The following is a 23,687-nucleotide window of genomic DNA, read 5'->3' on the forward strand; positions in this document are numbered from 1 at the left end:
GGAAAAAATTCTTAACAATTAGGTGTGTTCAAGGGTGGAATGGCATTCACTGGGACGCTGTGGGTTCCCCTTCACTGTTATTCAAGCATATGCCAGGCAGAATGACTTGCTAGGTTTCTTGCAATGAGGATTCTTGTTCTGGTGTGGGTTGGACTACATGGACTCCATGCTTTATTCTGAATCTGAGATTGTGCTTATCAAGTAAAATCATCCTCAAAGAGAAAAGAGGGCAAAAACAGTTGGTAGATGGGATACAGATACAATCTGAGAGTCGTGTGAAGCACAGAATATGTATTCAAATTCCCTAGAGTTTTCCTGTCACTGGATTTCTAATGTAGGAAAAATTTGTTATAAAACTATTTAGTTTTCACCTGAAAAAGGAGCAATGGGGAAAAAATAATAAAGTACATCCATTTGGGGCATCAAGGTGGCACAGTAGATAGAGTACTGGACCTGAAGTTGGAAGGACTGGAGTTCAAATGTGACCTCAGACACTTATTAGCTGTGTGACCCTGGGCAAGCCACTTAACCCCAACTGCCTTAAACATCCAGAGCCATCTTCAGTCATCTTGATGTATCTGGTGTATATACTGCCATTGGACCCAGATGGCTCTGGAGGAAGAGAGTGAGGTTAGTGACCTTGCACAGCCCTCCCTCACTTAAATTCAATTCACTGCAAATCATGACATCACCATGATGTCATGGCCGTCTTCAAGAATGAAGGACAAACAACTATATCTATTTAATTTAAATGTTTTCTTAAGAAAACATCATTTGGGTATCTTTTAAAAATAAAACTTCCAACTTGTAAAAATGGAGTATCATAGACTCTTTTTTTTTTTCTTTAGTAAGGCAATTGGGGTTAAGTGACTTGCCCAGGGTCACATAGCTAGTAAGTGTTAAATGTCTGAGGCCGGATTTGAACTCAGGTTCTCCTGAATACAGGGCCAGTGCTCTATCCACTGCACCACCTAGCTGCCCCTATCATAGATTCTTAAGAGTTTAAAGGTCTCTCCAAAGGCCACTTAGCACAGATGTCTGCCCTTAAGCAGGATCACATCTATATTATACCAAAGATATATCAATGTGTGTCCTAGTCTTAAGATTCTTAAAGAGATTCAGAAAATATAGCCAAGATACCTTTCTTAATAGCTCATTCTAATGATTCATAGCTCATCAAGAACATTTCAATTAAATTTTTATTACTACAATTTTAGCTCATTTTCTCTAGGATTGTTCATTCTCATAATAATGTTTCTCATACTAGAAAGGAAATAATTAAGGTATGAATGAATGAATGAATGAATATTTATTAAGTACTTCCTATGTGGAAATTGAATAAAAAGCTGGCCTGGGAGCCGACTTATACCTGAACTCAAGAAGACCTGAGTTCAAATCTCATCTCCTGGCTGTATCCCTTAATCTCTCAGTGCTCTCAGCTACTCTCCAAGCCTTTGGGTTTCAGAGAAGGTTCTGATTTGCATTGGTAGAGAGAGTTTCCTATCAAGGAATTCCCTATAACAATGAAAACAGGTCTAGTCCCCATACCTATTACTCGCTCTGTGCCAAGCACTGGGTTAAGCTCTGGGGACACAAATATAAAAGGAAAGATGGTCCCTGCCCTCTAGGGACTTCCATTCTAATAAGGAAGGCTCCACATAGATAAGGAAGGTGAACAGTGGCCAGAGAAGGGTATTTTGGCTTGGAAAATTACAGGGATAATGAGTGGACCCATAGGGGAGGAGACTGGTCCACCTTTGCCAGAAATAGAGTTGATCTGATGATGAACTAGAACTAGAAAGGGTATGTGGATGGGGCGGGGGTGGGGGGGGTGGGGTGGGGTGTCGATGACAGGGAGTGGTGAGAAATCCAGGAGAAGCCTGCCTGGAGCCCAGTCCAGGATGTAATGAGCAATGAAGACAAGCACCTGTCAGGACTGGGGGGAAGGGGGGGGACCCTGGAGTCAACTCTGAAATTAACTCATCCGTTCATGTAAGCTTCCTCCCATGAAGGGTAGTTGGGGGGAATAGGCAGGACTGCCCTTAGGAAACGGATTCTTTCTGCTAAGTGGCTCTAAGCAACAATGCTCCCCCTATGAGGCTGTACTGCTGTAAACTAGAGAAAACCACTATCTCATTCACATTGTGACAAAAGATTTCCATTGGAATTTAAGGGGGAAAAAACATCTCCAAAATTCTGAGAAGTTATCTTTCCACCAAAATGCATTTTATAGGTGGGGGAAATTCTCTGGTAAGGGTGGAGCGTTTGATTTATTCAACCTCATTATCACCAGATAAGACAACTATTTTCCTACACACCTAAGTGAAAGGCAGTGTGGTATATCAGGCTGGCCTAGGATGCCAACCCTGTGGCCTTTATCCTGTCTGTCTGAGGCAACTCTAAGACTATCCATTGTGAATGGTGCTGACCTGCATTAGTGGAGGAGTAAGCTCCCCACCTGAGAAAGAGAAGACTCAGCCTTTGGAGATATTCCAGCCCAGATAAGAAACATCTGGGAGAAGTCAGATCTTAAGCCTAGAATCTTTGTCTCTCGGGATCCTTACCCAGGGCTCCTTTCCTTATGCCATGTGATCTGTTCAAAGTTTAATGGGTGCATGTAGCCAGAGGTCAAGAGTGCAAAAGAGGTGATAGGGAGGTGAATTCATTCTAAGTAATGTGCTTACCAGCTATCACTGAAGGAAGAGAGCACTGTGGAGAGGGTGCCCTCTTGCCTCATCACCACCACCGCTGGCCAATTGCTACCAATGGGCGAATAAGGCCAGGGGCAGAGGGGCAGCACCCACACCATACCCCCACTAGCCTATGGGTGCTGCTTCTGGCCCAGTTCTCAAAACTGTCATCTGGGGAGGCAGCTCCTGCAGAGAAGGGGCAGCCATCCTGACCAATGACTAGCACTTGTGGGACAGGCTAGCCCCCCTGCCTGAAGCAGCCAGGCACCACAAGGGAGAAACAGGAGAGGAGAGACATGCTGCTGCATATGCTCCCAGACAGGTCAAACCATCATCGCCACCTTTACTACCATTTCCCCTGTCTCTGATGGAAATAACATCCCAGTGTCAAATGGATTAGCAGCAGAAACAGATAGAATTTTATCAATGGAAATGATGGGAAAGAAGATGCAGGACCATCTGCTTTGCAGCGGAACCCTGAGGCCCATGAGACCTTTCCCTCTGGCTTGTACCTGAAATCTTCCATAGGGATTGTATCTCCCACTAGAGAGTGAGCTCCTTGAGGGCAGGGACTGTCTTACTTTTCTATTTGTACCTCTACTTTTTCTATTGCTTTAGCACAGTGCTTTATACATTTATTGAATGTTGGACACTTCAGGTAACATAATAATGAATAAGAGAATCAAGTCAAGTCAACTAGCACTTATTGAGTACCTACTAGGTGCTAGAGGCAACTAGGTGGCTTAATGGATAGAGTGCTGGGCCTGGAGTCAGGAAAACCTGGGTTCAAATCCAGCTTCTGACACAATCCGTATACCGCACCCCCCCCCCAAGTGACTTAATCCCTGTTTCCCTGTTTCACTTAATCCACAGGAAAAGGAAATGACAAACAACTAAAGCATCTTTGTCAAGAAAAGCCCACGGAAATAGGGGGAAAATCCCCAATGGCCCATGGGAGCATGAAAAGCCAGACATGGTATAGGGTACCATGGCTTTAGCTGCATGGCCAGGTCTCACAAGGGAAAATCTGACCTCCCTTTCACCCGTTATATATAAGTGTATATGAGCATCTTTTAGGCACACTACCACATTGTTAGCCAGTCCCTGACAGTCTTGAGACACTTTCTTATCAATAGTTTCCCAGGGAAGAATAGGTGGAGTGTGGGATCCAAGACATGAAGGATGGAATATCCAAGTAAAGAAGAACCCTACCAGCTGCCCTTACAGTACACTCTGTGTATCCTAGCCAAGCATGAGAAAGTCATACAACCTTTTGACCAATCAACCCCCTGCACGTGCCCCTATACCTCTGATTTGCACTTGCACCACTAAGAAGGCTTTCTGCCAGGTATACTCATATGTATAAATATCAGGGAAGGTTGGGGAGGAGCAAGACAGGAATTCACATACTGTGCATTGGCTGTACTGGACACTGACCCCCCCCCCCCCCCCCCCCCGTAAGTAAGTCTCCTTTAAAGAAATTCTATCTCTTTAACCCTGGAGCTACCAGTGGTTTTCCTCAGTACCAAGTTGTTATCTCAGGGTTACGGGGGAAGTATACATCTGAGCCCCTGCTTGTACCCAACAACTGGCATGGTGGGCAGGATACCATACCCAACACGTGGCTAAACTGAACAACAACTAGGAGCCAGGTACTGTGCTAAGTGCTGGAAATACTAAGAAAGGCAAAAACCACTCTCTGCTCTCAAGGAACTCATGCTCTAACTGGGGAGACAACATGCAAACAAGTGAGTACAAACACAATAATCAACAGGTACCCAACTAGTCTGAACAAGGAATTCTACAAAGCAGTTGTGTTCTTCAAATTCACTGTTTGAAATTATAATTGTACATAAAATATAATTTCTAAGCCAATGGAAACATGCGGTTAAAATTTGTGAAAATTATATATATATATATATATATATATATATATATTTTTTTTTTTTTTTTGCAGGGCAATGAGGGTTAAGTTACTTGCCCAGCGTCACACAGCTAGTAAGTGTCAAGTGTCTGAGGGTGGATTTGAACTCAGGTCCTCCTGAATCCAGGGCCAGTGCTTTATCCACTGTACTACCTAGCTGCCCTGAAAAAAAACTTTTTAATCTATTTACTGAACATCAATGGATAAGGAAAATGAATTTTTGATTCATGTTTATTATAAACAATAGAGTAGTTATAGAAAGCAAAATTTAAAAAAAATTTAAAATACTGAGTATCATATCTACACTGAAGATATAATGAAAATGTCATTGTTATTCCTAGAAATATTTTAGCAGCGGAACCATCTTTTATTTTTTAAAAATCTGCATGAGTATCCTGGTCAGTACAGAGAGCCTCATCTACCTTTCCCTGAATGTCAATGGTCATGTTCTCTCACAATGATCCAAGTACAGCTGCATGAAATGGAGCATCAGCTAAAACCAGTAAGGCCTGCAATAATACTATTCTGGCAATATTTTTCAACAACTGAAAAAAATCTGAAAACCAGGCGTTAGTGCCCCATGCTTTCTTACTTGACTGCCAAAGCAATGGAAGCAATCAATGGCAGCAGCCTCTCAAAGCATGAGGATTTTGAAACTGACAACCAAGCATTGTTTTTCATTAGAAACCACTTCGCGTGATCAACTGGTAAGCACTGGGCCATCTTGAGATACTTTAAACCCAGGCTGAGTGTTTTCTTTCTTAGAAATCTAAGTTCCAGAAGCCATATGCTGATTTCCAGAATAAGCCCATTTCATCCACATTAAAGATGTGTTCACCAGCATCTCTACCTTCTTCAGTTGTTTTCTTCAAAACGTCAGGATATTCAGCTGCCACGTTCTCATTTGCACTATCTGCCTCTCCAGTCATTTTCATATTATATCAATTTTTAAAGCAAATGACCCATTCATTCTCCCTGCCCCAAGTCCCTCTCCATACTAGTCCATGGTACACATGGTGGCCAAAGTGATTTTCCCTAAGTGTAGGTCAGACCAGGTCACTACTTTACTAAGTAAACTTCAGTGGCTCTGTACTTACCCTAGTGTTCAAACTCTTTTGCTTAGCTTTTTTTTTTTTTTTGGGCGGGGCAACAAGGGTTAAGTGACTTGCCCAGGGTCACACAGCTAGTGTCAAGTGTCTGAAGCCACATTTGAACTCAGGCCCTCCAGAATCCAGGGCCAGTGCTCTATCCACTGTACCACCTAGCTGCCTGCCCCCTTTTGCTTAGCTTTTGTTTTGTTTTTTGTTTTTTGTTTTTTGTTTTGCAGGGCAATGGGGGTTAAGTGACTTGCCCAGGGTCACACAGCTAGTAAGTGTCAAGTGTCTGAGGCCGGATTTGAGCTCAGGTCCTCCTGAATCCAGGGCTGGTGCTTTATCCACTGCGCCACCTAGCTGCCCCTTTTGCTTAGCTTTTAAAACTCTACACCACCTTTTATTTTTAGGTTCCTAAGACATTACTTCCTCTCCCATACTCTGGGATCCAGCCAAACTAGCCTTCCCTCTGCCATGCAACACATTCAGTGCCCTGCACTAGCTATACCTATCCTGCTATGCTTAGAATTCACTCCCTCCTCCCTCTCACTTTTCTTTCTTTAAGAGATAGCTCATACACCACCTCTTTAGGGGTCAACAAACTATGGTCTTCAAACACATTTTTTCAAATAAAGTTTTATTCTTTTTAAACCTTAAAAATCATTCTTTGCTCCCCAGCTACAAAAACAGGATTTGCCTGGAATCAGTTTGCCAACCTGTTCTTTATGAAACCCTTTTTGATCCCTTCCCAAGTGCTGGTATCCTCCCTTCTAAGCTCCCTTGTATTTATCTCCTCTGTATTTAATTGTATTATTTTTTTAATATTTATTCTGAATATACTTTTGTTTGCACATGTCTCCTACAGAAAGCCTTGTTTCAGTTCTTTGAACTGGTATCCCCAGTGCCTAGCACTGTGCCTGGGAAATGGTAGGTATTTTATAAATGCTCCCTGACTTGTGCAGCCAGAAAGAGGCAAAGAGTCTGAAGGATACGAATACATATGCAATGCAAACCCAAAATACTAAATGCTACTGTATAAGATTGAACATTAGATACAAAATAGCCTTTCTGAGAGTTTACTCTCAATTGCAATGATTTCCTTTTATCAGGCATCAGACAACTAACCGCAGATGTAAAGACAGACATTTCCTTGTAAAAGAGAAAAATACCATTGGATGTTACAAGGGTATGTAATTTCATCTGCACCGATACCCTTGAGTGAATTTCTATTTTGGTCTTTCAGTTACATCTGCAGCTACTTTCTTGTATTTTTGGCAACAAGGAGCATATTTGCAAGCAAAAAAAAAAAGTTTGTATTCTTTTCAAATGAGATGGTATTATTTCAAATTCATTTCCCAGAAAACGTAGGCACTTGGGATATATATTAGCATGTAACATTAAAACAAAAAGTGCTGCAAATTCTTCTGACGGTAGTTTACGGGAAGATAATTAGGAAAAAAAATCAAATGTAAATGAAAGCTCTCTTGGCTAGGAAACCTAGAGGCGTGGCATCAAACAGAACAAAAGTGGAATGAATTAGACTTCGATGACATTAGACTTCATTCCCTCTGGACAAGCCCCTGCTCTGCAGCTCTCTGGAACAGGTCAGTTATGTCTTACTCATTCTGAATCAGGAGATGCACTTTTAAAGCCTACAGATATTTTTTATTTACATATTTAAAGGGAATGACTTTGCCGAGGGATTTAAAGGGACACAGTCAAAACAGTGTCATTTGTAAAAACAATTCTTTCTTTAACTTTAAAGTTTCAAAAAGATCAGTGGCATCATAAAAATATCATTCTTCTTGTTTTACAGTTAAGTAGTATGACATAGAAAGAATTCTCAAAATATACAATTCTCTTTTATTTTATTAGCAAGGCAAAAGACACGCCACTTTTAAATTACTTTATTCTACAGTTGTAGAATTTTTTAAAGCAACATATACCACCGAATATCCTTCTCTTTATACTTTGATGCTTTTAGGAATACTGATAACTGCAACTTGAAACTTTTTGAAGATTGTGTTCCCTGTGTGATGTATCTGTGTTTCTTTTGACTTCTTTGAACTGAAGCAATTAATATTCATTTTTTATGCTGTGTTGCTAAATGATGCACTAGGAAAATATTAATAACCATACAAGTAATTTTTTCAATAAATTGAAAGGTAAAATAGTTAAATTCATTAATACCTGGGTATTGCATAATGAAAATATTTATATAGCACCTCTTTCTAAGAGCTCTATTGTACCCCCACTTTCTCTATTTAAAATAGGACCAATGAAAGACTTTCTTTTGAAAGAAAAAGGTCAGATATCTGTGCCCCTTATTTTAGAATTATGCTTTCATCGTTGATTACATAGAGTTATTACCTGAAAATCTCCAAGGAAAAAATACATGGGACAATTTGATCATTTTTTTTTAAAGTCAAAACTTTGAAAGCTACTCTGATTTTTGTCAAGGACAGCATAGGTGCTAATGGCCAAACATGTTTATAATAGCTTGTCATTGGGAGAGAAGTATTCAGCCAAATACTGTGTCTAATGGGTGCTAATACCTCTTGATCAGTCACCAAAACATGAGACAGATGTAATTCTGCAAAAATGATTCGTGTGCTTTTTTTAGTCTGGCTGGTGAGAGGTGAATTTAACTAAACTTTTAGCTCATTTTCCACAGTTACTCTGACTTCGTCTGTCAAAACTACTAACTTAGTGGTGGTAGATTTTATAATAGTTTTTGGATGTTTCTTAATTTGTGTGGGTGAATGGAGTCAACCACGGCTGGCTCAATTTTCAAAAAGTGCTTACTTTTCTTAAATAAAATTCTCTCATACTTTTGCTTAATGTTTGAACAGTAAGAAAAATCAACAACATATTTATTCCATCTCCCCACTGCAAATTAAGACATTTTTTCCAATCCCTGTGATAGTCATGCATCCAGCATGAGTTTGACTTAAGTTAATTAAGGCTACCAAAAAAAGTAATTTCATTCCAAGGAACGTTACATAGTCAAGTTCTGGCAAATCATAGACAGCATCTGTGCACTGATTATTGACTGTGAAATGAACAAAAGTCTATTTTCTCACAAGGAATGAAAGTTATGTGAAATAAAAACAGACTTTCTTTTGTATAGACTAGTAATATACCCCACTATTATATCTGTCTTCTAGATTATGGCCATGGATCTGGAACACAATCAGCCCACAGATTACTATTATGAGGAAAATGAAGTAAACGGCACTCAGGATTATAGTCAGTATGAAATACTCTGTGTCAAAGAGGAGGTCAGAAATTTTGCCAAGGTGTTCCTGCCTGCTTTTTACGCAGTGGCTTTTATTGCTGGAATTGCAGGAAATTCCACAGTGGTGGCTATCTACGCCTACTACAAGAAACAGAAAACCAAGACTGATGTGTATATCATGAATCTGGCAGTGGCCGATTTGCTTTTGCTCCTCACCTTGCCGTTCTGGGCAGTGAACGCAGTGCAAGGATGGGTACTAGGGATACCAATGTGCAAACTAACTTCAGCCTTATTCACCATAAACTTTGTCTCCGGAATGCAGTTTCTGGCCTGCATCAGCATAGACAGATACTCTGCGATAACTAAACTCCCAGGTCATCAAAGAGTTGGAAGACCTTGTTGGATTATTTGTGTCAGTGTCTGGCTCACAGCAATTCTGCTGAGCGTACCTCAACTCGTTTTTAATACGGTGAACGACCACCAGAGATGCCTCCCTATATTCTCACACCACCTAGGAACAACAATGAAGGCATCGATTCACATCATGGAAATTTGCCTAGGGTTTGTCTTCCCCTTTCTCATAATGGCAGTTTGCTATTCTATGACTGCCAGGACACTCCTCAAGATGCCCAACGTGAAGAAATCTCGGCCCCTCCAGGTTCTCCTGGCCGTAGTGGTGGTTTTCATTGTCACTCAGCTGCCGTACAACATAGTCAAGTTCTGGCAAGCCATCGACATCATCTATTCGCTGATTATTGACTGTGAAATGAGCAAGCGCATGGATGTGGCCATACAAATCACAAAAAGCTTGGCCCTTTTTCACAGCTGTCTCAACCCAATCCTATATGCTTTTATGGGCTCCTCTTTTAAAATGCACATTACCAAAATGGTGAAGCAATATGGCTACTGGAGGAGACAGAGACAAAATCCGGAAGACATTCCCTTTGATTCTGAAGGCCATACAGAGCCAACAAGTACTTTTAGTATCTAGCAGACAGACCGATTTCTTTGTTCACTGGGGTGCATGATGCTGCTTCAATGTGTATGGGAGAACACATCTGTATTTATCAGAAACTCAAATTTCAGTATGGGACACTAAGGCATATATCTAGATAAGACAGTTTTATATCTTGCTGTAAAAAGTAGCATAAACTTATAAGCCAAGCTCCCCCTTGTGATCTCAAAAAATCCAGCAGTGCACTAAATGATTTAAAACAATAATAACTACCAGAGGAGGAAAGGAAGAAATCCCTACAGAAAAACCAGCAAAGACCTAGGAAATGAACAAGCAAAGAAAACTCCTAAGGCAATAAAAGACAGTATAGGGTAAGAGAATGTTAAGCGAAATCTCTGAAGGTAGAGAATAATTCTGTAATAACTAGAATCACAGAAAGGGGGTATAACATACATCAAAAACCCTAACAATTGCTAGAAGGGCTAGTAAAAGAATAAAGGGAAGAGATCAAGAGGGAAATTAGAGCTCTCAATGAAAAACTCAAATGTGAATGGGTGGCTTGGAACAGAAGTTGGGCAACCTTAGCCAAGCAGGAGACACATAGAAAAAGAACAGAGGAGATAGAGGTTTTGTTTTGTTTTTTTTTGGCGGGGCAATGGGGGTAAAGTGACTTGCCCAGGGTCACACAGCTAGTAAGTGTCAAGTATCTGAGACCGGATTTGAACTCAGGTACTCCTGAATTCAGGGCCGGTGCTTTATCCACTGCGTCACCTAGCCGCCCCCGGAGATAGAGTTTTAAAAAATCAGAGATGTAATATGGTTATTGCAGCAATGCCTAAAGAAAGCAATGATGGAAAAACATATGAGATTTCTTCAGTCAAAACCAAAAATTCTACATGTGTACTCCAGAAAAGACAAAAGAGCACTGATTATAAAATAAAGAGAAAAACTACAATACTTACATCTAGACACTGAATCAAAAAGGTGAATTTACTCATTACAAAAAACAACCAACCAAAAAAAAAGCCCTTAAGAAAATGAAAATGAGAAAACACTAATTTATCCAGCAGCAAAAATCAAGACTAGCAGGTAGCACAATTAAAGGTAAAACCCCAAGGTTGTCCCAAGCGGACACTGGGAAGGGTGTGAACACTGAGGGGAACCTAGCCAGAGGACCCAAGGTAAGGCGAGCACAGAGCTGGGAAGCCTCCCAGCTCCCATGGCCTCAGACAGCTCTAGTCGGGAAGACACAGGGTAGTCAATCATGGCCTGACCCACAGGACCAGAAGGCTTCAGAAGTACAGTGAGGAAACCAGTCAGGGTGGTTAAGTACCCAAGGAGCATGGACTCCAAAGAGCCAGAAAAAGAGGCATGCCTCCTATTTAGAGGATGTGTCCACTTTATACTAGGCACTGGAAATTTATAGGTACAGAAATTACCTCCTCCTGACAGCCTGAAAACACTCAGCATTCTGTACAAACAGGATGCAGGTGAACCTGGGACCTGTTGCACTTCACATATGAGTGTGAGAGAGGGCCAATGACAATGCAAATCAGTAGGCAGGGAGTCTACCATCCAGTCCAAGTGTACAGGAGCAGTTAGACTCTAGCCATGACAAAAAGTCCTAATTTAGGAAGGAAAGCTTGAAATACAAATAAACAAAAACATTTATGACCAAAAAAAAAAAAAAGTATCTAGGGGCATTCACTGTAACAAACCTAGAGGAAGAGTCTAAGTCTATAGTGACTATAGGCAGAACCTCAGATAGAGATATAATTGCCCACAAAATCAATTAAAATTTCTGGAAGGGGGGCAGCTAGGTGTTGCAGTGGATAGAGCACCGGCCCTGGAGTCAGGAGAACCTGAGTTCAAATCCGGCCTCAGACACTTAACACTTACTAGCTGTGTGACCCTGGGCAAGTCACTTAACCCCAACTGCCTCACTAAAAAAAAAAAAAATTCTGGAAGGGATGAAATGAGATATAAGCAGAATGTTATAAATTAAATTAGAACTCTAAAGAATTGGAAGAAGAATGAACAGTTTAGTACAGGAGATATGAATTCTTATATAAGTAATATGCCCATTGCAAATGAGGATAGACCAAACATAAATAAATGACTCTAGGAAACAACAAGAAATATTAATACAAAGTGAAAAGAATTAAAAAAGAGGAAAATATTAGGTATCTCCTAATTAAAAACAACTCACCTAGAAAACAGATCACAGAGAGTTAATCTAAGAATAATCAGACTAAAAACCATGACAAAAAATCTGAATCTTTTGTTCTGAGAATTGATAAGTGAAAACTTCTCAGATCCATTAGAACCAGTCACCTCTTGAAAGAAACCCCAAAACGAAAACTCCCAGGAACATTATGGACCAAATCCCGAGCCTGTAGGTTAAAAGTAAAAAAAAAAAAAAAAAATACTGTGTACAGCCAGAAACAAAAAAAATTCAAATACCAAGGAACCACGATAAGGATCATCCAAGATTTGGCAGCTACCAAAGTAAAGGACAGAAAAGCTAAGAAGATGATATTCCAAAAGGCAAAAGATAAAGACTTAAAAGAACAATTTATCTGGCAAAACTGAATCTAATCCTAAGTGTAAAAAGGGATTTTTATTTTATTTTAATTTTTTTTTTGTAAAAAAGGATTTTTAATGAATTAGAGGACTTCCAAGCATTCCTGAAGAAAAGACAAAATCTGAAGCAAATCTTTGAAAACATAGAAGTTAAGAGAAACTAGGGAAGGCAAATATTTGGGGCAATCGGAAAGGAATATACAGTTAAGAAATGTTTGCATCATAGAGAGAGGAGAAAACAAATATTGACTTAGAATCCTAATGCCTTAAAAAAAATAAAGAGAGCTAAATAAGACAGAGGACCTAGCTGTAATTTTGTTCTGTTCTGATGACTTCAAATGAAGAAAAGGGAAGCACATGGGAAAGGAATATATTAAAGAAGGCAAGGGGGAGAAAAGAGGGCATATAAGACTGTACTTTCATGAAGGAAGGGGAGGGGGAAGCATCGTCACATGAACCTCACTTTCAGTTGAATGGACAAAGGGTGATTGAAAATACACACATGCCCACCTCTGTCTGGTATAGAAACATCAAACCCAACAAGAACAAAAAATAAGAACAGAGAGGCTAGAGTAGAGGAGGGATGCAAGAGGAAGGGTAGAATAAGAGAGGTAAGAAGAGTTATAATCAAAACATGCTACAATTTTAAAAGTTCGATTGGGAAGTGAGGATTAAAGGAAAGAGAAAGGGCAGAAATCTACTAGTGGGGTCTGGGCACAGAGAAGACAAGGGGGCAGTGGAGTGACATATTTACTAGTACTTAGGACACTTTTTTCTCACTACTTTCTTCTTCATAAAGAGGGAGATGGAATAAGGAGAAGAAAACAGGAGATCAAAGAATACAGAGAAATATATGATTAGTAATCATTACAAAAACATGGGTAGGATCAACTTGCCTACAAAACAGGAAAGGAATGCAGAATAGATTAGAAAGCAGAATTCAACAGTATGCTATTTATAAGAAACATGCCTGAAATATAAAGATTCACACAGTATTAAAATTAGGGGCTATGGTATAATTTATTATGTTTCAGTAGAACTCAAAAAAGAGGAGACCGCAATCATTATCTTAGGCAGGGCAACAGTGAAAAGAGCTGTGGTTAAAGGGGTAAAAAGGAAATTACATTTTACTCAGAGACACCATCAACTATGGATAAGTATCCAGTCTTAAGTATGTAGAAATACTGAGTAACAGTATGAAACTGCTAGAGGAAAAGCTAATTGATTTATAGGAAGAAAGAGACAGTAAAAATAGAATAATTGGGGACCTCGATGTACCTATTTCAGATTTAGACAAAGCTCATAAGTAAGTTAAAGACCTAATGTGAACTTAGAAAAATGAGATATTACACACATCTGGTTTACTTAAAGGAAAAGGAATATATATATATATATATATACACACACACACACATACACACACACACACACACCCCCAGCAAAACCAAATTAAGTCATATGTAACTACCTAAGGAACCCTGCTCCAAATAGATTTAGAAATGATTTGTTATTAAGCATTTAATCAAACTAATAATTTCTACATTATATAAACTGTTCATAAGTACAGAAAGAAGGTATCTTACCAATTTCTTTCTATGAGGCAAATGTGGTCCTGATATCCACCAGGAAGAGATTAAGCAGAGAAAGATAATATAGACAAATATAATTAATAAAATTTTTGTAAATCTATGAACTTTATTAATAAACTAGTTAATAAAGAGGCTATAGTAATATCTCCACAAAATTATTCATTATGATTAGGTTGAAGTTTTACCAAGAATGCAAGGATAGTTAAAATTAGTTAGGAAAGCTGAAATTATAATAACAGAAATTATAAAATCACATGCTGATCACAACACTGGAAACATAAAAGGCCTTTCACAAAATGCAGTATTATTTTATATTAAAAAACACTCAGAAGAATGGAACTAAAAGGACCTTTCCTTAATGTTATCAAAGGTACCTATCTAAAATCCAGAGCTAGTTTGTCCCGTAGAAACGTGAGAAGCTTTCCCAATAAAATAAAGGCTAACAAAGGAATGCCCAATGTTTCCAGGATAATTTGATAAAGTCCTAAAAATGCTTTAAGACAGGACACTGAAAGAATAAGTGCAGGCAAAGAAACAAAGAAACAAAAACATCTGAAGTACCTGATATGATGGTTTTCTGGTAGGGGAGGGGTTAGATGATGAGCAATAAGCATTTACACAGATCGTACCAACGATGTGCCAGGCTTTGTGCTAAGCATTTGTTTTTTCAGAAAGTATCTAATTTGATCCTTGCAACAATCCTAGGAAGGAGATGCTATTATTATCCCTCTTTTACAGTTGAGGAAATTGAGGCAAACAGAGGTTAAGTTGGTCCAGAGTTACACAGGAAATGTCTGAGGCTGGATTTGAACTCAGGTCTTTTTTTTTCCCCAAGGGGCAATGAGGGTTAAGTGACTTGCCCAGGGTCACACAGCTAGTAAATGTCAAGTGTCTGAGGCCGGATTTGAACTCAGGTACTCCTGAATCCAGGGCCGGTGCTTTATCCACTACGCCACCTAGCTGCCCCCTGAACTCAGGTCTCTTTGACTTCAACCCCAATACTCTATCCACCCTAGAGAATTACTGAAAAAAATTTACCAGGACAATACCTTCAATAAAATAGTAAAAAAAAAAAAATCCAGAAAAACCATTGTACACACACACACACACACACATATATATATACATATGTAAACTCATATATATATACACACATGTATATGGTTAGTACAGCTATACTTAGTACATATAATTATACTATATAGTATAGTTATACTTAATATATACTTAGTTACACTAACTATATATATTTGTATATGTTTTTTCAGGTACACTAACCATTTTTAATTTTTAAAACTAAAGCAAATTAGCTTGGTTTTGATGTTATTGAAAATGCACTTTAGGAAAGAACTGTAGCAAACTGACTTAGGGGAACATTTTCTGCCCTGTTCACACAAGGAATCAATTTATTGGTTCAGCGATATAATCTTCCAGAGTTCCAATTGTTCTATACTTTCATAAACAAAGAACTGAGGAGAAAGTAGCTTCAACTGGACCGACAATAAGCTTAATTTTGCTATCTCTGAGTTTCTCTAGATCATTTAGGGAAAATCCAAAAATGACCGTAAGCTTCACATGTAATGTCCAAATGTCTGAATATATACACACACATTACAAATTATAGATTTAGTATTATAACAACCAAATTACCTAAGGGGTAGTATATATTATGACATAAAATGATAATAAAATTCATTTGGAGTAAAAATAACTATGCATTAAGTACCTGAGAACTCCTAAGACACATACAGTAGACATAGAAGCACAACCACAAAACAATTATTACAAAAATGAATGAAGAACTAAGTGCTAACAGGTATAATCAACAATCATGGTTTGGCTGTAGATAACACCTACATGCATATGTACATGTATACGTACACATAAATTCACATATATGTATATACACATATACAAATATATATTCCAAATTACAGATTTAGTGTTATAGCAATCAAATTACCATAAGGAAACTCTATGGAATGACAAAAAAATGATTTAAAAAAATTCATTTGGAGTAATAAAAGGTTAAGACTATCAAAGGACATAATGAAAAAATAGCACAGAGGAACTTGGTGCTACTTGATATTATTATACTAAACAGTATTAATTATCAAAACTATTTGGTACTGGATAAATATAGAAAAATAGGTTGATGGATCTTATTCAGAATGACTACAAAATACATAAAATATCTAGGAGTCAATGTACACCTAATGCAATGTAATAACCATTGTGGAAATTTATTTTGATTTGGGGACCCTACCTTTGGGCTGAGATTAGAAAGCCTTAGGCCCTCAGGGTCTCTTCTGTGTGGGAGGGGCTGGTGCCCCTCCCCCTCTGCTTCAGCTCAGCCCAAAAGCCCAGTGGGCTGTACAAGAAGCCAGGTCAGACAGCTGGGGGGAACAAAAGCCCCCAGCTCCCTCCCACCTGAGCGGAGCTATCCAAAAGATCCCCCGAGAGCCTGTGCTGAGGCACATGAAGCTGGAGCACACCGCCCCCCACCACCAGCCGCAGCTCTGGCTGGAGGATTAGCTTGGTCTGTGGGGGCGCAGGAAGCCCCAAGGTTTGAGTGGAGAGAAGAAAAGGTATATATAGACCTGGGAGTTAGACTGGGGTGGGGGGGGGGGCTAAAGAGATTAGAGAGGTTCGGGAGGAGAGGAGGCGGATAAGAGGTCAAGCAGCAGCGGCTCATGAGATTAGAAAGGTTGGAGCTCAGCAGAGTAGAGACAGGGCTACAAGGACGCAGGAGAAGATGAGAAGGACTAGGAGCAGGGAAAAGAGAGGCCGAAGGGCAGACTGACGGAGCAGACAGACAGAAGGTTGGTGAGAGAGAAACACAGGAGTTCAGCAGTGGCAGTGAGAGGAAAGTTAGAAGCAGGGGGATTTACAAAGTGAAAGGGGCTCGAAGTTAGAATAAAGGACCTGAGTGCCCTAAGGCCTCTTGTGGCTAAAGCCCTTATTGGATTAAAAAGTTCAAAGCCCAGCAGGTGGGAAAAAGACACAGTGGAAAGAGACACACTGCAATGCAGTCAGGTTGTACATCTTATTTCCCTGTATTCTTAATTTTAAATAGTATCTCATAAATAAACTCTGCTTTGATTATTTGGTTAAGAGCCTTCTTAATATTTTGTTTATCAATTTTGGGTGTGGTGGAACTTTATAAACGGCCCACATTCAATTAACGAAGCGAGATAGCCAGTTAGTCAACAGTCTCCAGATTAATCCTCCAGTCAGATTAGCCCCCAAATTAGGCTAGTCAGTAAAAATATTTTTACATTTGAATGGCAACTGTGGCAGGATTTACGGCCCAATTATAATTTCTCTAAATTTATCATTTTTCATATAATCATAATTTTTCATAAGTCCAAAATTAGAAATTTTCCCAGATTAGATATAATTATTAGTAATTATTTTTTTAACACAATGTAATGTAATAACATAAAATGCCTACAATATTATGTAACAATATAAAAAATGACAAAATATATAAAATATCTAGGAATCAATACACCAAACCAATGTACTCTATAGATACAACTTCAATGCTTTTTTTTTTAGTGAGGCAATTGGGGTTAAGTGACTTGCCCAGGGTCACACAGCTAGTAAGTGTTAAGTGTCTGAGGCCGGATTTGAACTCAGGTACTCCTGACTCCAGGGCCAGTGCTCTATCCACTGCGCCACCTAGCTGCCCCCTTCAATGCTTTTTAAAAGAAATTAAAAATAGCTTAATGAAGTTAAAATAACTGGAGGGATATTTTGTGTTCATGGCTGAACTATGTCAGTATAATAAAAATAAAATTTAAAAAACCTAAATTAATTTATAGATTAGTGCTATATCTATCAAACTACCAGGGGATTACTTCATGATGCTAGACAAAATAATAAGATACATTTGTAGGAGCAAAACATCTATTCTGTCAACAGGAAATGCTGTAAAAGGTAGGAATAAAGAGGGAATAGCACTTCCAGACTTCAAATTACATTATAAGGTGGTAGGGAGAGGGGGGAAATATAATCATCAAAATTATTTGGTACTGGTCATTGACAAATGTCCCATCTTCACAATATTCATATCAGCACTTTTTGGAATAATAAAGACTAGAAACAAATCAGATGCACACTGATTGGGGAACAGCTAAACAAGTTGTGGTGATGAACACAGTTCTTATGTTAAAAGGAATGAAAATTATGAAGACTGCAACATAAATATATAAAATGAAGTAAGCAGAACCAGGAGAACAACATACACAATGACTATAACAATGAAAATGAATAAAATCCAGTAAACTAATTGAAATAATGCTAGGAAACTATGAGCACCAAGACTGGCCCAAAGAAAGACCTATGAGAAGGAGCATCCCTTCCTTTTTTTTTTTTTTAATAGTGAGGCAATTGGGGTTAAGTGACTTGCCCAGGGTCACACAGCTAGTAAGTGTTAAGTGTCTCAGGCCAGATTTGAACTCAGGTACTCCTGACTCCAGGGCTGGTGCTCTATCCACTGCGCCACCTAGCTGCCCCACATCCCTTCCTTTTTGCCAAGCTAGGGGACCATGGGTATAGAACACTCCTGATAATATCAGCATTTTCCTGTGTGTTAGTTTTGCTGACTATTTTTTTTTCAATCTTTTATTTTTATTCTAGGGAAGAGGAAAGGATAATATTGGAAGGAGCATTTTTTGTTGTTGTTGTTGAGGCAGTTGGGGTTAAGTGACTTGCCCAGGGTCACACAGCTAGTAAGTGTTAAGTGTCTGAGGCCAGATTTGAACTCAGGTCCTCCTGAATCCAGGGCTGGTGCTCTATCCACTGCACCATCTAGCTGCCCCGAAAAGATAATATTGGGAAATGAAGTGATATAAAAAACAAAAGATGACAACAAAAATTCATTTAAAAATTAGACTAAAGAAGTAAGATTAGAAATAGACCAAAGAAGTAAGATAGAAATAAAATGTGCGAAGAAATCTAGTGTTTAATAAACCTCCCCCCAAAAAACTGTTTAGGAAGGGTCTCTTTAATAACTGTTGAGAAAACTGGAAAGATTAAATCAATATCTTATAGCTTGAATCACAATAAATCCCAAGTGGAAAAATAATCTAAATATAAAACTCACACCACTGAAAAACGGATTCAAGCAGTTAAGTTATAATTTTCTCAATTATAAAAAGAGGGGAAATCTGTAACACAAGAGAAAGAAGAGAACACAAAAGACAAAAGAGTCTATTTCAATTATATAGAATTAAAGGGCTTTTTTTTCCTTTTTGCACAAATAAGATCAATATAAAAAGAATGAAAAGATATGGGTTAGGAAAGATATTTGTGTTAAATATATCTAAAAATAGCCTAATATCAAAATTTATAGAGCACTGATACAAATATGTAAGATTAAAAGCTATTTTTTCAAAAGACAAGTGGTCAAAAATACATTTTCAAAAGAACTACAAGCTATGCATAACTGTATAAAAAATGTTTAAACTAACTAATAAGCAGGGAAATGTCAATTAAAATATCTGTGAGGAATTCATTACCTCATACCCACCAAGCTAGCAAAGAGGCTAAATAACGGTATGAGAGGCTGTGGGAAGGGAGGCATATTCATTGACTGCCAGTGGAACTGTGAATTGGTTTAACCAATCGGGAAAACAATTTCGATTCATCCAAAAAAAATTTAATGTATTTTTCACTCCCTCTGACATAATAGGAAAATAGCTATTCCACTACTGGGGCTATCACCCAAGCAGGTCATTAATCACAAGACAAGACCTATCATACTTAGAAAAAATATTTACAGGAAGAGTATTTTTTTTTTTTTTTAGTGAGGCAATTGGGGTTAAGTGACTTGCCCAGGGTCACACAGCTAGTAAGTGTTAAGTGTCTGAGGCCAGATTTGAACTCAGGTACTCCTGACTCCAAGGCCAGTGCTCTATCCACTGCGCCATCTAGCTGCCCCAGGAAGAGTATTTTTGATAACAAAAAGCCAGAAACAAAATTTGTGTCCAATGGACTGGAAAATGAGTGAACAAATTAACGTGATAAAATCTAAGAATGTAATAGAATATTCACTGAGGAATGATGATTATGAAGAATTTGAAAAAAAGACTGAAAATTTTATGAAGCAATATGAAGTGAAGAAGGCAAGCCCAAAATGACAATATTTATGATAACTATAACAATGTAAATAAAAACGAGGATAAACAACAGAATTCTGGTCAAGCACAGTGGTCAATGTTAGTACTATACCATCCAGGTTAAAGGGCATATCCTTCCTTTCTGTCAACAATAAACTAACTGTTCTGGGGGATTGTTGAGAGGTTGTTGGTAGTGCCACAGGAAAATAGATAAGGAGCTGAAAGGGACTTAAGAAATCCTCCTGTCCCACCACTCATTTTTTTTTTGTTGTTGTTGGGCCATGAGGGTTAAGTGACTTGCCCAAGGTCACACAGCTAGTAGTGTCAAGTGTCTGAGGCTGGATTTGAACTCAGGTCCTCCTGAATCCAGGGCCAGTGCTCTATCCACTGTGCCACCTACCTGCCCCACCCCCACCACTCATTTTAAAAATGAGGGAGTTGAGGCCCAGAGAGGGTCAGAGACTTGCCCAAGGTTACACAGTTTACTGAGTAGACAGTCAGAATTTGAATGCCAGTGCTGTGACTCTATATTCCTTGTGCTTTTGACTGCATCAGAGTCTCAAAAATTGTGTCAACACTTTATTTTTTAAAAAATACAAAATGGTATAAAAGATTTCATATCATTAAAAAATAATATAAAATACACTGGCAACATTAACAAGGCCTCAGGCTATAATGGGACATAATATCAAGATATATTTATAAAAATAAACAGATACATTTATAAGATACTTTTAGCTTTTCTGGAATTTAACATATCTTTTTTTTTTTAAAGTGAGGCAATTGGGGTTAAGTGACTTGCCCAGGGTCACACAGCTAGTAAGTGTTAAGTGTCTGAGGCCGGATTTGAACTCAGGTACTCCTGACTTCAGGGCTGGTGCTCTATCCACTGCGCCACCTAGCTGCCCCTTAACATATCTTTTTTAAAATTAGGTGAAAATATACTTAAATAATAATAATCTTAAATGGCTCTGGGACCAAAATGTCTACCAATTTATAAGTTTTTTTTAAAAATATAATCTCAGCAAAGATAATGCCTAACCAAAAAAAGTACAAATATGTTATTCAGGCTTTAAAACCCTTATTTTGTCAGCTTTCAGAACGCACTTTTTCCTCCTGGTACAGCCTTCTGATGATCCTTTAGCTCTCTTAGTAAATGTTAAATTTATCATTACAAACAGGAGAATGTTCCCAGATTCTAATGAACACAATTTTTGTTTTTATCACTTCCTAGAAGGCTCATTAGTTTAGCCAAGATCAGTATTAACTGCTGACTACAATTTCTTATCATTGCCTAATGTTTCTTACCTCACATACAGACTAGCCTTTTAAAGGAAGAAACACATGTACAAAAATAAATCATTTTAATCAGGTCCGTTTACACACTGTACGTCATCTTGAAAAACCACACCCAGTGATTCATATAAATCATGTGAGCAACAACTTTCATGTAGTACAAATATTCCAGAAATACAAAGATATGGTAACCATTCTACATTCTGAATAAAACTAAACTATTGTGAGTATGGATTGGTTCTCTGACTACAAGCATTAACCATGTGATTTGAAAACTGGGTTTTTCTAATGGGAAAATGAATATCATGTAATTAAGATATTTCTTGTTAAATTTCAACTCATACTTAAAAATTATAAGAGGAAAAAAACCCTTAAGAATTGTCCACAAATAATTTGTTTTGAAAATTATGAAAAAACTTCAAAAGTAGAGTTAAAGTAACAAATTCTTCTGTTTTTTATGTTTTTTACATTGAATTTCATTTTTTTCAACAAAGATCTGCCTTATTTCCCTCTCAATCCTCCCTACTCCCCAAACTGAAAAAGTAAGAAAAATAGAACTGTTGAAAGCCTTCCAATCCTGATGTCCAACAGTTCTGTCAGAGCTGCAATTGGGTGTACTCACCGCTGCTCCACCATTTCTTGCCATTAATGACATAATTATCACCATCTCGTTCAATAGTACATTCAATATTAGTAGCATCACTAGAGGCGACATCAGGCTCTATAAGGAACCAAAAGAAAAACATAAATAAGCATATAAAACTATCACATCGGGGAGAAAAGGGAAAGTTCAATATTCCAGTCCCCTGTAACTGAACAGTCCTAAGTTTTATTTTAAGTGTCTTCATTAATTAAGTGACTTGGCCAGAAGCTTTTTAACTTGTCAAAACAGGACAAAAAACCTTGCTATCTATCATCTTTCACTGAAGAGATGGAAGCAATATGGACCCAGAGTCCCTTAGGAACTATAAGTCATTTCCTTTTCATTCCCTTCATCTGTAATACTGAATCCTTTCACACTTATCCTTTCCTGTAAAATTTGCCCAAACTCAATGCCTTTAGGGTGTCTTCTCTGACTGACTCTCAGCTGTAGACTACCTGCCCTAACTCAGTATCACCTCAGTACTTGTGATATATACAATCAGCTTGGATTACATTAGCCAACCTTATCTGTAAGGGTTATTCAATTACATTATAAGAAGATGGTATAAATGTTAGTGAATTAAGTGGAAAACTGGTTTTTCTAAGAAAAAAGGCTTATGTAATTTATATATAAGATGAAAATCTGAACTTTGTAAAAATGATAAAAATAATTTATATATCTAAAACTGTACAACTATATGCAAACATGTGAAACTATATGTGAAACATAAGTGAAATTATATGTAAAACATATAGCCAAAATAGATTTGAAATTTAATTCTAAATTCAAATATGAAACTATAAAAGTGTTTTTGGAGAGCTTTTAAAAATTATTTCCTTCTATGCATAAATGAGGTCAAATGTTCTTAGATAAAATATTTCATTAGGCATTTTTTAAACATACCATTATAATTTAGACCATCTGGTCTAATTTAGCATTGACCAAAATTCCATTTTATTGGCTCATGAAAAAGCTAAACATTTTGAGAACTGTATTATGAACTTAACATCAAGATGATTAATTCACCCAAGAGAAAACAGCGTGAAACGTCCATAAAGAACAATGTGAGTAATGGAAACCAGTCACAATTTTTTTCAATTCAATTCAGTTCAATGAAAAAATATCTACTATGTGCAAGGGGGCTACAAATAAGAAAAAGAAAGAAACAAGAAAGCAAATGTCATCCCTTAGTTTTCCTACTACAGAGAATCACTCCTTGCACCACTGACTTAGGAATCCACTAGGAAATACAATTTTATGAGAGAATCAGTTCACTGAAGGAGAGTCTTTAAAAGAACAAAATGTACCTATTAATTCCCTGTTAACTAGATGGGCAAAGTGTGTAAGGAAGCCTTGGATTCATACATTTTCCATCTATGCCATATATTATCTTTCTAGTCATCCATAACAATGTCCTCAACACTTTTCTAGAGGGTAGAATTCATGAGCTGCAGAAAGGCCAGTCAGTCAGCAAACATTCAGGAAAGACCAAGTTTACGCAAGGCACCATGTGCTACGTGCTGAGGACACCGCGAACAGCCAAAGCCAGTCTA

General features: G+C 38.0%; 2 protein-coding genes across 2 annotated transcripts in view; one reads left to right on the plus strand and one right to left on the minus strand.

Moving 5' to 3' along the window:
- ACAD11 (acyl-CoA dehydrogenase family member 11) overlaps positions 1-23,687 on the minus strand; it is a 94,128-nt gene that overhangs the window by 23,157 nt on the left and 47,284 nt on the right. Inside the window, exon 13 of the mRNA XM_043966461.1 lies at positions 22,114-22,212. Coding sequence (XP_043822396.1) covers positions 22,114-22,212 — 99 coding nt within the window. The remainder of the gene's footprint in view (positions 1-22,113; positions 22,213-23,687) is intronic.
- Positions 7,278-10,532, plus strand: ACKR4 (atypical chemokine receptor 4). The gene is made up of 2 exons (XM_043966462.1): positions 7,278-7,309; positions 8,873-10,532. Exon 2 carries the CDS (start codon positions 8,876-8,878, stop codon positions 9,932-9,934), a length of 1,059 nt encoding a protein of 352 aa, XP_043822397.1. The 5' UTR covers positions 7,278-7,309; positions 8,873-8,875; the 3' UTR covers positions 9,935-10,532.

The sequence above is a fragment of the Dromiciops gliroides genome, chromosome 5 (genome assembly GCF_019393635.1).
Source record: "Dromiciops gliroides isolate mDroGli1 chromosome 5, mDroGli1.pri, whole genome shotgun sequence".
NCBI lineage: Eukaryota > Metazoa > Chordata > Mammalia > Microbiotheria > Microbiotheriidae > Dromiciops > Dromiciops gliroides.